This window comes from Filicampus tigris, chromosome 2 (genome assembly GCF_054856515.1).
Source record: "Filicampus tigris isolate MCC_2025a chromosome 2, RoL_Ftig_1.0, whole genome shotgun sequence".
Lineage (NCBI taxonomy): Eukaryota > Metazoa > Chordata > Actinopteri > Syngnathiformes > Syngnathidae > Filicampus > Filicampus tigris.
The window spans coordinates 5,568,382-5,582,473 of NC_141218.1; the positions used below are offsets into that span (position 1 = coordinate 5,568,382).

At 45.8% G+C, this 14,092-nt stretch overlaps 1 protein-coding gene across 9 annotated transcripts in view; it reads right to left on the bottom strand.

Moving 5' to 3' along the window:
* The window catches only part of ppargc1a (peroxisome proliferator-activated receptor gamma, coactivator 1 alpha), a 185,244-nt gene that overhangs the window by 22,648 nt on the left and 148,504 nt on the right, over positions 1-14,092 (bottom strand). For 3 of the 9 annotated variants that reach the window (XM_086014432.1, XM_086014465.1, XM_086014422.1), the window contains exon 3: positions 8,686-8,865. In XM_086014432.1, coding sequence (XP_085870558.1) covers positions 8,686-8,865 — 180 coding nt within the window. Of the gene's footprint in view, positions 1-8,685; positions 8,866-8,948; positions 9,071-10,638; positions 10,933-14,092 lie in introns of those variants that run through there. The other 6 variants (XM_086014457.1, XM_086014448.1, XM_086014492.1 and 3 more) reach the window with 4 other exon arrangements.

The window sequence follows — 14,092 nt, forward strand, 5'->3', positions numbered from 1 at the left end:
GGGCACAGCGAGAGACGGATCGGAGCGTCCCGCCAAAGACCTCTGCTCATTTCGCATGAACCCGCTGAAATGGAGAGAGGGTGATTATGGCCTGTGTGCAGCCATGCAACCATACGTAAGAGTCCCCCCTTGTGTGCCTGACAGAGTTCCAAACCATAAAACTAAATGTTAAACCTCCACCCGGCCCGGCGCTGCGATTAGCTTTAATAAATAGCAGCCAACTGGCTCTTGTTATCATCAGAAGTTACTCCCAATCCAATCATTTTATGTGGTGGTGGCGCGAGCGTGACTTTGTAATAATCCATTAGTCCTGCTCGGAATTCACCACTCGGAGTCTCCTTGTTAAAGCGTACGAGCTATGCGGATGAATTGACATTAGGCGGCATTGCAGGAGCGCGCTGGCTATTTATATGCCAGATGTCTGTCTCCGCTTTAGGAGGCCATGCGAGTAATACATCACGGAGGAAATGGTTTGACCCATCAATGAAGACGTGTGTGCGCCTAGAAAGATAAATCTCCCGGGAACCATTCGACACTGTTAGAACACTATCAGATGAACTGATGGGGCACAGGAGAGGAAAAGAGAAAGTGAGAAGAGGCAATAGCTATATTAATATCCTGTATATACTGTACATGTACAGGATATATGTGTGCGACGAGATCCGGTTGAGACGGCCACCCTCGGGATGCGAGCAGAAATGTTCTTTCGTCCTCCTTTTGTGCAGCCTCACCCTGTTCCTGCAGCTAAAACCTGCATCGCTCATGCAGAGCTTTTTGAGTACGCCACAGGAACGGGAGCCGGCGATGAACTCGAGACCGCAGTGTGTTACTCGACTGTAAATATGCTATGGGAAAGTCAGCAGAAACTAGATGATGGTTCGGTTGGACCGGCCAGTTGTGACCGAACAATCACTGGTGCTGCCTGTAATTGTTGACGTCGATATTTCCCAGCGTTTGGATGAAGAACTAGCTATGCGGTCGGCCAATCAATCCCTACCAAAATGGCTGACGTGAAGACTGACCAATGAGTATTTGACGATCACACATCAAGACGGAAAAGCTTTTAGACAAAGCTAAGGCCTGACTAAATGAAGGTCCTCCCCTTCATTTCAACATAGTGCCACAGCACCAAAAAGCCACCAGCTGGCGCCAAAGCATTTTAAAAAAATGCTATTCTGCTCATTTACAAACGCCGAACTGTGAATATGCGCGGGGTTTCGCTGTCGTGTTTTAAACAGAGGACACCACCTTCACGCCTACGCGGATGCACACTGTGTGTGTGTGTGCGTGCGACCTTCTGTGCCCGGCCAAGCCCATCGATAGTGTTTTGTCGCAGTTACGGCGTCCTCGGAAGGACGCCAATGTGCTGTATCAAACAAATTGTGCACATCGTTGTCACCGTCCACATCACGGCACGCACAGGAAGGCGGGTTGTGTGCGCGTGTGTGTGTGTGTGTGTGTGTGTGTTGGTGGGCAATATCGCAGATGTATGGTAATTGAAATGGCAGAATCTTTTGGGGCGAAATGCAGTCAATTTGACGCGGCGGCGAAAGAAGGTCACCGTATTTAATTTGCGCTGAATGGCGGCGTGACAGGGAAACACCTGAAAGCACACGATCTTATCAAGGCCTCACAGGCACCGCCACTTACCCACTGGCTAAAAGCTATTTGCTGATTACCAAATAAACGTATTATCTATTACCTTGACTTCTGTGTGTGTGCGCTTGGAAACAGGTAGAAGGGGAGTCTCTTATCCTGGTCGTGACTTTGCAAGCGCGCTATCTCAGCTGTCTCTACCCCCCTCCCCAGCCGGGACCCTCCACCCCCCCCCCCCCCAGCAACACCCAGCCCCGCGATTGTCGCATACTTTCAAGTGCCATATGGGCTCGTCAAAGAGAGAGGACTTCACAAGGCTTTTGCGTCCTCTTTACAAGTAAAGAGAACAAAGCTGGTACAAGGTTCATCTTTGTCGAACATCAATGCCACACATATGGATGCGAGCGTTCCGGGAGTGCGTTTGATGGGGCTCTTCCGCACCAAACTCATCCAACTACACTTCCCTGTTAGGTTTGTTTCGTGGGTCAATTTGATCCGCTGACGAAAAGACGCGTCATCACAAGCAGTGGATGTTCTATCCTATGTTTTTTTTTTTCTTAATTCAAAACTTAAAGCCAGTTTCACTCAGTGGATGAAGATTTGGCACATCTGCATCACAATTCAGGGTTTGACTCCGACGTTTGTGTCATCTCCCCGAGCGTGCATCGGTTTCCCACAGGAACTGCGCCTAGCTCCCACATTCCCCAAAAATCAGTTCTTAGGTTAAATTGAGGAAAACTCTCTGTTATCCGGTTAAAAATGTGCAACCGTGAATTCACTCTTTTGTTTTTGAATGAGGATATGGCCTTCACAAAATGTTAAAAAAAAAGTTTGATTTGTATGGTCAGTTTGACTCATAACATAACAGGAGGGTTAGTAGTTCTCCCAGAGTTCTCTCCACAAAGTTGAATGCACAGTAATTGTCTCAGTCAAACGAATAATTAGCACAAAGTGCCGTGTCCCAAAATTTGTGTCCCGATGTCAACTTGGCTTTTTGCTTACATTTCAAATGGCAGGCGAATGAACAGCGATTGATCATCATTGACCGATGGATGACCAACATTTTTAATCCCTTCCACAACAACAACACAGCCAGCATCCAGCTCTGGTTCTGGCTTCTCCGTAATAAATACTCTAAATACTCCCAAGCAACAAAGTGTGGCCACCGCGGCGTACACGGCGTCATCCTTTTCTGTCATTTCTTTCCAACTATGGCAAGAAGATCACGTACGCAGGGTCCAAACGCTTTTCAGAGGCTCGTGATTGGACAGCCAATTGAGTCATCCAGCCTGTGAGAGCCTGTTGAACTATGTGAGGCAAAAACTTGGAAAGAAGCTGGAGCTAAAACACACGCACGCAAAAGAAACAACAAATGCAACAAACTAGGCCAACGCTTTACATTTTTGGCTCGCATCAGTTCGGAATGGAAGCGTAGTCAACTTCTGTCAAATCCGAGACAATGGAACCAGAACTGCTGATTGATGGATCCAAGGGAATGAAATAAATTGACGGGCGTTTTCCTACCTTTCTTGGCTGCAAAAAAAACCACAAAAAAAACGGTATGTCTATGTGTCAGGGAAGAGTGTATAAGAATTCCACGGATCCAATCCTGCCTTGAATAATACAAGGTGTGTTATCGTGCGGCATCATGGCAACATGTTATTGTGTATGTGTCAGTCTGGGGGAGGGTTGGATTATTGGCTTAGTGTTTTGGCCAGGTTAACGTGAAACAGCCCTGAAAGGCTCTTAGCCGAGATTACCCCATTGGCTAAAAATAGCCGTCGCTGCCCGATGCACGCCGGCTCCAGAAGAGCACCATCTAATGTGCGCGTGCTACGTTTCAATTACACACCTGTAGACACTAGTGGCGGTGGCAGGGATGCACTTGGGGCTTTGGGATCAGCTGGGTAGGCTCACCAAAGCATGTCGCAATCAGCAGCAGCGGCTTCCCACTGGGACAGAGGGATGAGTGTGGAGGAGAGATAGTGCAAGACCAAAAGGATGTTCCCTTCCTTCCCTTGCTCTTGTTCCCAAACGTTCCCAGAAGGGACTATTGTTTGGGATCCGACCGCCCTCCCCCCCTTCTACCGCTTCGTCTTTCCAGAAGAAACAAATCCTCCGCCTCGGGAGCCAATGGAGGCGGGGAGTTTTGTCGCGCCCGAGCGTGCGTCTTCTCCACTGATCGCCCGAGCCTAGATGCGATAACAGTCGAGATGAGGAAGGGGTGGTGCGCTGTGGTGACTGTGGTAATTCATACACGCTCTTTGCTGGAGCGCTGAACCGGTGTGGGCGGTGTATTCTCAAATGTCAGCATAAATTTGCAAAAATCAAAGCGCTCAGCAGGGTGCGGGAACAGGAACAATAAGAGCCTGCCCTGAGTGTGTGTTTCCACTGACAAGTGTGTGAGCTAATCTACTGCTGATGTTTCGAACCCATCGATCCAATCAATGTTCACCTTAACCCTCCTGTTAGGTTTGTTCCTGTGGAACTGCAACAATTTTGACCCGGCCATGTTTGAGCATCCAAAAGTGGCACATTCTTTAAGACCAGCAATTAATTGTATGTCCTTAACTTCTTCATGTGACAAATAAAAGTCAAAACTATCCAAAAGTAACAACAAAAATAAGCCAAAAACATTGACACTTAATGAGCTGAGCAAGTTTCAAACTGAAAAATAACTTCTCAATTTGACCCAGGCATGTTTAAATATCCAAATGTGCCAGAATGGAAAAAAAAAAAATCCTCATAAATATGAATCAAATTTCTTAAAGCAAGGAGAAGAAGTTTCATACCTAAAAAAAAATACATATTTTTGTTTATCTTTCTTTCAATTTAGAATGGGTCAAATTGACCTGCACCATGACAAGAGGTTTAAAGGCAGAGATTGGCCCTAAGCAGCTCCGCCAAGGCTGTCGGAGGGCATGTGTGACCGAGCTCGGCGACGCATGATCGCATGCTTGCAGAATGTCCACGCACACTATCTTCGTAAGACTCTAAAGCCTTGGCATTTCATTTTACTAGCTGCAAAGCCCACAACCTTTTACTTGCAATCCTTGGGCTTTGATTCAGGCTGGCACCAGCCCAAACCTTCGCCTTCTCTACCCATCTGTCCTCACGTCTGTCTGGCCCGGCGTGGACAAATGTGCCGGGATGCTTGACGATGAAACGAATGGGCGGGGGGGGGGGCGGTCTAGGTGGGGGCTTCGCACCGACCACTGGGCAACCAAAAAATCCTGTGCGCCTGACTCACTCGGAAATGGAACAACTGAAATATTTTTTTCAGGAACAGAAGGGCAGAGCGACAGAATTGCTTGGATTCCTCTGGTCGTTTGTTTCTAAGCAGAGTTTACGGGGTTCAATCATAGCTGCCCCCCTTGGCCGATGAAAATCAGAAAGACTTGCACTAATAACTCCAAAACAACACTGAATCCTCCTGTCGTGTTGTGGGTCAACTTGACCCATTTCAAACTGAAGTAAATACAAAACAATCGTCTGCAGCATGACTCTTATCCCGCTTATTAATAAGAGTAATCAATAAAGCGCATACGGCAAATGCTTCGCAGTAGAATTAATTATGACAACAATGTTTATAGGGATTTTAGACATTTACATACTCAAACATGCCCCGGGTCAAACGGACTCAGGAACGTTATTGCTTTTCCTGAGAAACCATTGGAACAGGACTGTTAATCATGTTCATTTCGTAATCGAATTACTACTCTGTATTGAATATAAATCTATAACACGCTGTGTTGCCTGTAGGGCAGAGTTTCCACCTGTTGAAAACCACTATGGACAGCTTAGCTGTGGTATGGCTTATGTTCATCCACACCAAAGTCATCCAGACATGCTTTTGAGGAGGAGCAAAGGCATAGCCAACAATCCTTGATCAATTCCTTGGTTGATTGAGGGGCGCCTGAATAATGTCCATTTACTGTCTTTGCCCTCCCCCAGCCTCCCGTTGACCGCCAGCCGTGTAACCCTAGCAGGGCTCTGGCCGGTTCAAAAGACATTGGGTCAACACTTCCATGCTGTTATCTTTGGCAGTACATCAGGAAATTATTGGAGCTAGCGCCCCCCTTAACAACTGCGGCCCGAAATAGAGCGCCGGCGTTCAGAGCAGCCCGCTTTTGAAGAGGTGTCGAACACCAGCACAGAGAGTTTTGCATGTGCGTGTGGCGCGGGGTTTGAGGCTGAGGGGGCGTGGCCTACCATACTGCACATTTTGCATCAGGAACAGTCAGTAATGGAGCAAAAGGCCAGCCAGGGGACATCTCGTGATCGCACGCTGCTGCCCCACATACAGTACGGTTCAAACACACAGGGGTCACGTAGTCAACCAGTTCCATGGCCACGCAAAAGATGCTTCCCGTCTTAAACCTCGACCTTTTCGTCATATAGGCCATTTCAGGTTTTGTCACCCGGACATTAGAATGCAATTCAAATGTGGCGGCCATGTTGCTCAGGCCAACCTCTCCGCAACCTGAAAAATGGCTCCAAGATGACATTCAGGATTTTATTATGCTGATGCTCCAGCAGGCTAATTAGGAAATACATCAGCAGCGCCCCCGCCACCACCCTCACCCCAAGCACTTCCCCTCCCTCCCGGCGCTCTAATCCTTGCCAAGAGGCAAACTTTCCCCTGTCAGATTAAAAGGGATTAGCCGGGTCCTGCTACATGAAGAACTGGCCACTTCATATGGTGACTTGAAACTTTCCAAAGATGGAGGGTGGGGGCGGTTTACAAAATGTACCCCCTCTCACCCTTTACCCCTGCTTCTTCACGGCTAAGATTTGCAGAGCTTTCACTCAGTGTGACACAATAACTGCTGGCATGCGCGGCAAGGGCTCAAAAACATCGGCACAAGTGTACAATATTCACGCGGACACGTGAGCCCCATTTGCGGGGACACGTGCGCAGGCCACATATCTGACCACAACAAAGCGGGGTAACAGTAAAAGCCTATTTCTGTCACATCGTAGCGCAATGTATTCATTTACCCGGCAGGACTAATTACACTGGTCAACACATTTTTCTTTTTTAATCAAAGGTGCAAGTTAACTTTTTTTAGATGATTTTTTTTTTTTGTGTTGATTCCGAATTATTTTTCTCTAGCATGTCAGGTTTTAATAATAATAATAATAATAATAATAATAATAATAATAATAATAATAAGAAGAAGAAGAAGAAGAAGAAGAAGAAGAAGAAGAAGAAGAAGAAGAAGAAGAAGAAGAAGAAGAAGAAGAAGAAGAAGAAGAAGAAGAAGAAGAAGAAGAAGAAGAAGAAGAAGAAGAAGAAGAAGAAGAAGAAGAAGAAGAAGAAGAAGAAGAAGAAGAAGAAGAAGAAGAAGAAGAAGAAGAAGAACGACAACAATAGAAAGATATTAAGTAATATTTATGAAATAAGAGTTGGGTTCAGCAAAAGGTGGATTTTTTTCTGAAACATCATAGCTATAAATGATAACACATGGTTGAAATCCATATTGCGCGAGCTTTTATAGCTCAAATGTAATACAAAAATGAAAAAAACTCAAAAACCTGAAAAATGTCAAACATTTTTTTAATTAGCATTAAAAAAATACATTTAGGGACATATAAAGCCTTCACTGATTAAAATTTGCTGCTGACCAGTGTTATTGGACTCCCAGGTAGAAGGAAGAAGTATGGATAAAACACCTCAACGTTTAACGCTATTGAAGGCTGGGACAAGCAACTTGGCAGGAAAGACGTAAGGGGTGATTTTTCTGTCTATTTTTATTCCTCACGGCATTATTGGAATGACTTTTCAAGAGCCTAAAAAGGTTTGACTGATTGACATAACAGTTGTGAAACAAACGCTGAAAAAGTAAAGTGCACATCAATTCAAATCGTCTTTCTTTCCTCCCGGATATTGTGATGAAAATTAAAAATTCTGCCTGGCACAGTTTTCAAAAGACATCAATTTGCTCTGTGGAGGATTTGAAGGGGAATACCAAACGTCAGATTTCAAAATGGAAAGCACTGGCATCACACCTCATGCCTTTGCTTCGCAAGTGCGGCCTGCGTCCATACAATGCAAATCACACGCAGAGCACCCCCAACTGGCCAGGAGGTGAATCGATTCAGAGAATTTGCTGAATTGATATTGAATTGGGGAGGGAAGCATCGATTCATCGATATTTCATGTGGTAAAACCAAACTGTGATTTTCTTTCAGAAATAAGCACCCCCAAACTTTGGAAAGGTGTTTTGCTGACACTTTGCAAAATATAAACTCAATTACTATTGTATCAATTCACCGTGAAAATATACTCAATTTGACCTGTAACAGGACAGCAGAGTTAAAAGCTATTAAAGGTAGTTGAGCTTGCATTGTTCTTTAAACTGACACTTGTTGGTATTTTTAACCATATCGCTTGACGGCAGACAGTCACGCCAGCTACCACTTAGACTCCATTTGTGTGCGTGCGCGTGTGTGCATGTCCGCAGAGGTGAGGCGCACACACAAAGGCACTGAAACAGTTCTTGGCTCTGGTCGGCGAGGTTAAACATGGAAAGAATTTCGCCTGTTATCAAGTGTTGCCCGCTGGACCACCGAGCACACGTACAGCAGCTGAAAACGTGAACGCGTGACACGACGCGACGCCGTTTTTGCCCCCTCGAGGCGAGGCCGCCGAGTCCAATCCTGGCCTCCGCCTGTCTATCTAAGGCAGCGATAAGGGCTCCTAATGAAGACTGCGAGACTGACGGCTTTATGGCCCAGACTGGATCATCGACCTTGTTGGCAGCCTCACTGGGTGACAACAGAAAAAAGGAACAGTGGAAGGGCGATAGGGGGAAGATTAAAGTTTTACAAGCCTTTTGAGAAGCCTTTCTTTACGACGTGTCCAGAGTTTGCTTTCAGATGTGAGCCGCATTAGTAAGTTGAAGCTGAAATAAACACTTTTGATAAGGAGGCCGACCACTGTCAGGCCCCAAATAAGGGGACAAAGGTCCCGCCGGGCTTATCAAGCTTCACCTTATCTCCCCCTATGTGCCTGCACTGTTTTTTTTCAGCACCCGACATCATTCTCGCCCAAAAAAAAAAAAAAAAAAAGCTGCTGTGACCTACCTCGAAAAGATTGGACGCCTCGTTGCCATACTGCGCAGAAATGATCTCCGATTGGTCGCTGTACCACTTGAGGCCGCCTAGGAAACCGTCGGCGTCGAGGTCACTGACGTCCAGCTCGGAGAGGTCGAGTTCGGGGAGGTCGGGGCAGAGGGGCTGGTCTTCGCCAACCAAGGCAGCACACTGTGGGATTGAGGTGGGAAGGGGGGGGACACGGTCAGTGCAACATAAACAGAGCTGATGGATGCGTCGCTCGATCCCCCAACCTTCAAAGTTCGGCCGCTCGGCATGTGATTGGCGCGCATGCCCGCTGACATTTTATGTAATCTCCACGACTTGTCATGTACCGGTACTTTACGGAGCAGCTGCCTGCACCCCCGCCGACCAACTGTAACAGGACAGGGTGGGGGGGGTGGGGGGTAGTCCAACGAGGCTCTGGGTGTTGTGAAAACAAACAGAGCGAGCGAGCGAGGGAGAGAGAGAGGCAAAAAGCAAGATGGAAAGGGGTTGGGCTAATTTGCATGTCTCAGCTGATTTTTTTTTTTTTTTTTTTTTTTTTGCAGGGTCATTGTGAATGGAACTGGAAGAGGGCTGCTGTGATGCGCCTCCGCCCGCCAAGGATGGACATCGCACCATACCCCATTGCTGCCTTTTTGCATCAATACACAAATATGACAGCCAAATACGCCGCAAACTTGGAAGCCGCGCAGCAAACCTCCCGTCTAACGGTACCTGGCCGCACATGTCAGAAAGGTGGACATCCCCAAGGGGGGTGTTTCAGCCCCGCCTGAGCAGGAGGGACGTGAGGTTGGGCTCAGGTCAAGAAAGCCGGGGGACGTGTCGCTTGTGCCGAGGAGGCAAAGCGAGGAGCGCCCAGACACCGGTGTCACAGTTCATCTGTCCCCCCCACACGAATACACAATGACTTCAAGACTTGTGATGAGACAGCTGGGTTGTGTTGCACACGCGAGGGAGGGGGGAGGGGGGGGGGGGGTTTGTGCCTGTGAGATTATCCAGTCTGACAAGGCACGGCAGCCAAAGACTGCAAACGTTCTGCAATCCAGAGGTTCCTCTTATAGGCTGCCCAATTATTTTATGGACTTGCCAGCCGGGTGCAAAGTGATGGACTAGCGCCTACACAGACAAGACAATCGGTGATTTACGCGCATAGAAGCTGAGCGAAAGCATTAAAAGGAAGCTCCTGCTGCCGTATTCCTTCCGCTGCAAATATTTATAGCGTGTGCGCACATTTCGGACACAATCTGAAGCACTGCGGAGAAATCTCCACAAGCAGAGAAATAATCCGCACCTCCGCAAAGCATCACTGCGCAGCACGGCGCAGATTAAAGTGCCGGCAGGTGCAAAGAAGACAAAAAGTCCAATGGTGTGCTAATGTGCTCATGTGGCTGATTAAAGATCGAATGCCAAACAGTGGTCCCCCTTTTCAAGTGCGCAACCTTTGCTCCCTTGCAAAATAACCCGCACGGACGCTGGTCATCAAGGGACTCCGTGCGTAAAACGACACGGACACGCGCACGCGCACGCACATAGACTCTCACTCGCGCACCACACGCAAGCGCGCGCGCGCACACACACACGCGAACACACACATTATGACGCCGAGAAGCCTCTCCGGTACCTGAACGCACCACGAGAGCGATACATCCGATAGAAAGAGTCCCCTCTTTTTGCGAAAACTATACCAGGAATCGAGGTGGAAAAGGGCAAAAGATTCCGCTTGTTTAACAGTTGCCAAATAGTCCCGCGTTGTGCATCCTCAACTGGGTCCACATTACGCGTTACGCATCGGGAAGAGAGGACTCAGCAGCCGCTATAACAGCTCCGTCGCTCCAGGAAATAATATAGCAGCAGTCCACAAGGATAGAACGATTCGTTTGTGTTTTTTTTTGTTTGTTTGTTTCTTTCTTATTTTTTTTTCTTTTTGCATGGGCTCACCTCTAATTCTCTCCACACCGAGTCCTGGTTACACCTGTCCCACGCCATCCAGCCACTGAATGACGGCTCCGTAGAAAATAAACAAACCCCAAAAATAATTGCCAAAAAAAGCGTCGGGAAAGGGTCTGAAAAGAAAAAAAAGGGGGGGAAGGAAATCAAGTAAAAAAGAAATCCACGCACGCTTCCCACTCGCTCGCACGCAGGCAACTGCTGCCCCTCGCCGAGAATGAACCGAGGGCACCTGTCTTACAACTGCTTTCCATCACATGACAAAGCTATTAAAAGTAGGCAGGGAGTGACTCCGCGAGTCCGCGTCCACGCTACTCGCCAGTGACGCGCGCGGCGGGGGCGTGGTCTGCCTGCAGCTTCTTTGCTCCACCGTATGCATGTTCACGTCGAACATTTTCAAGCAGTCCTATTGGCTCTCTCAACAAATAGAGACAATCGCGTAAATGCTGCATGCAACAGCGAGTCAATTAAGCGTTACTGCACCCCGCAAAAGGAAAGGACTACCAAATGAACATTTTGTCACAAAACAATGAACGATTTTATGACACCTATGGAACGTTTGACGAAATATTTGCTTTTCAGTTTTTGCATATTCCAGCTCTCAAACTTTAACAGTGAGATACTATATTTTTATATTATACAGCGGAAGTAAAATCATTTTTAGGACATAAAAGGGAAAAATAACCGCCAGCCAGCAAGTTCACTGGACAACTTCAACTTTTTTTTTCCCCACATGAAAAGGTTCAATACTTTTGTGTATTCATACTAGCTAACAATTATGCAAGCAAAACATTCTGTATCATGGTCAAAATGTCAGGAAGGAAGAAAGGCAGAACTTAATATCTAGAACAAATGTTTCAGAAACGGTTTCAATGTTTTTGGCGTAACCCACTTTTTAACAAACAAAAAAGAAGGAAGCCGTATTTTGTTTCCAGAATATTTCAGTAGCATTTATACAACATCTGTATGAACTGACGTAGAAATTAACTAAACCGTTTTTTGCTCAAACCCTTTAGTGAAATCATTAATGTCGAAATGTCACAGAAATCGGTTAAATCGTTATTGCATAACCATGTTAGCTAACAAACACATTTAAAAAGTAACTACAGCCCAAACTGTCAGAGAATTTCTTTATCCATCAAAAATATTGGTCTGAATGCAAGAAAAATTAAACTTATCATAAAATAATTGTATGATGAATGCAATAGATCTACATGGGTAATTCATGGAAAATGTCTGGCAAATTGCCTTAGTTTTTGTGGAACCCCGTTAGCAAACAAATAAAACCTTTTTACAAGTGTGTTTACTTAAAATGCACAAGCACAACCAGAGACAAGCAGTTTTATCGTAATCCTGCTAGCTAACGAGGCCCACCCACCGACGCAAATTTGAAATGGCAGTTCTTACACTGCCCCACACGCTAATGGATAAAACATTTGTCTGAAGCTTCCTTGGCGAATTGGCGAGTTTTGGATTTCCTGACGGATCAGGTTACTAGCAAACTGACTAGAAAAGGCCGCGCGTTGTAATTCAGCGTTTCTTTGGCCATTCAGAGGCAGTAAAAGGACAGCTGGCAGTATCAAGTGTGTATATAGTGTCAACATAACATGTATAGGCAACATAAACTGGCTTAAATCAAAACAAGAGCCTTGTGGATATGTTCAACAAAGAAGCTTTTTACACAAAAACGTACTTTTCTTTAGTCAAATCCAACCAGTTTGACGTGTCAAGCTCGCCCCTATTTCCACTTTAATAAGCCTATTTAGGAAGCAATATGAAATCCATTTGATCTTCAAATAACAGAATTTGGATGTTGGCTTGAGAAAAGTGTTGCTGCTGTTGTCATGGTGATCAAGGATCACCTACTTAAGTGGGCTAAAGCACTGGTGGACGAGCCAGGAGACCTCTTGTGTTAGCGCTAGCATCACTGCTTGTGTTATTGACCATAATGGAACATTTTTGGTGTATTCCACAGGGGGTTTTCGAAACTTTTTACGCTAAGTACCTCCGAAAAACATACTTCAGTCTGAAAGTACCATTGTTCTGGCAAAATTAAAATACAGTAGTGCAGTAGGCCTCAGTGATAGTCAGCAAGACTGAGGTTTTATTCCTTAAAAAAAAAAAAAATATATATATATATATATATATATACATATATATATTAGCCACTATAACATTACGCACAGTTAGAACATTGAAGTTGCGCAAACATATAGGCAAAAAAACTACCAAAACTAGTGGTTGATTTCAAATACATTGTTCATAAAAGCTAAATAAAGTTGTACATAAAGTTAAAAAAAAAAAAAAAATTCTTAAAGATTGAATGTTATGTATGTTATTGTGCTTAAAAACTTCAGGCCTCTGGGGGGAGTTTGTGAGCCAATGAAAAACAACTTTTACAATCTGCAGCAGGTTAAAAAAAAAAGAAAGAAAGACATAGAATATCAGTCTGCAACATAAACCATTAGATTTGTGTGTAAGTGTAGCTCTAAATCTCTACATCTGCTTCCCCCTTGCGCACTGGGCAAAGATGCCACCTAAGAGCCACGCCACCGCCCGATCGGAGCAGGTGGCGTGTGCAGTGACCTCACAGAGCCCAGATGGACCGCTACCACATGGGCTGCCATAGGAGAGAGCAGCGGGGACTCAACTGTCCTCCTTTGATAATGAAAATGAACAGTTCAAAACAACATCCTGGGCCCTAGTACGGCGCCATATGTACACCTAAAAGGGAACTCGTTGCTTTCTCTCTCTTTCTGCGAGGCGGTCTCAAAATGCTCGACGAAAATGCTTAGACGAAACTAAACACAGCTCTGATGTGATGTTTGCCATCCTTGAGTGACCCTTTGATTAGGTTCACGTGAGCAGGCTGACGGGGATGACTGTGAAAGGAAAGAGAGGGATAAGTGCCGAACGTATCTTCAAACGTTTCTTAAACAATAGCATATGAATTTGTTCTATGTATCTACAAAGGTGTACAGAAGCAGCCCTAAACTCAACCCCAATTAGAGACTCCCAGTTGTCCAAATACTTTTGTCCCTACCATGCATATTGACATCACTGTCAAATCAAATTTCCAAAAATGGTAGCGGCACCCGCGCTCACACCGCCCGAGCATTTAGCCACTCTTCCGGAACTATGTATATCTGGACTGGAGCCGGGTCCATAGGATGGAGTGTGAAAAGTTGTTCACCCCCATCTGAAGGCGAGCATGTGACGGACGCTCCCTCGAGGCGTTAAATGTTGCACATGGCACTGGCGCACAACGACAAATACACTTCAAAAGGAGCCATTAAAAGTGTAGATTTTCATTGGCTTCGCTACGGCTGACGCTTCATCGCTAAATGGCTCACAAGTCAGGATATAATATATCTTCGCGACCCAACTTGTACCGAATTGCGCTGCTGGCAGTTCACAGAGAGCAAAAGGTCTTAATGATTAAACA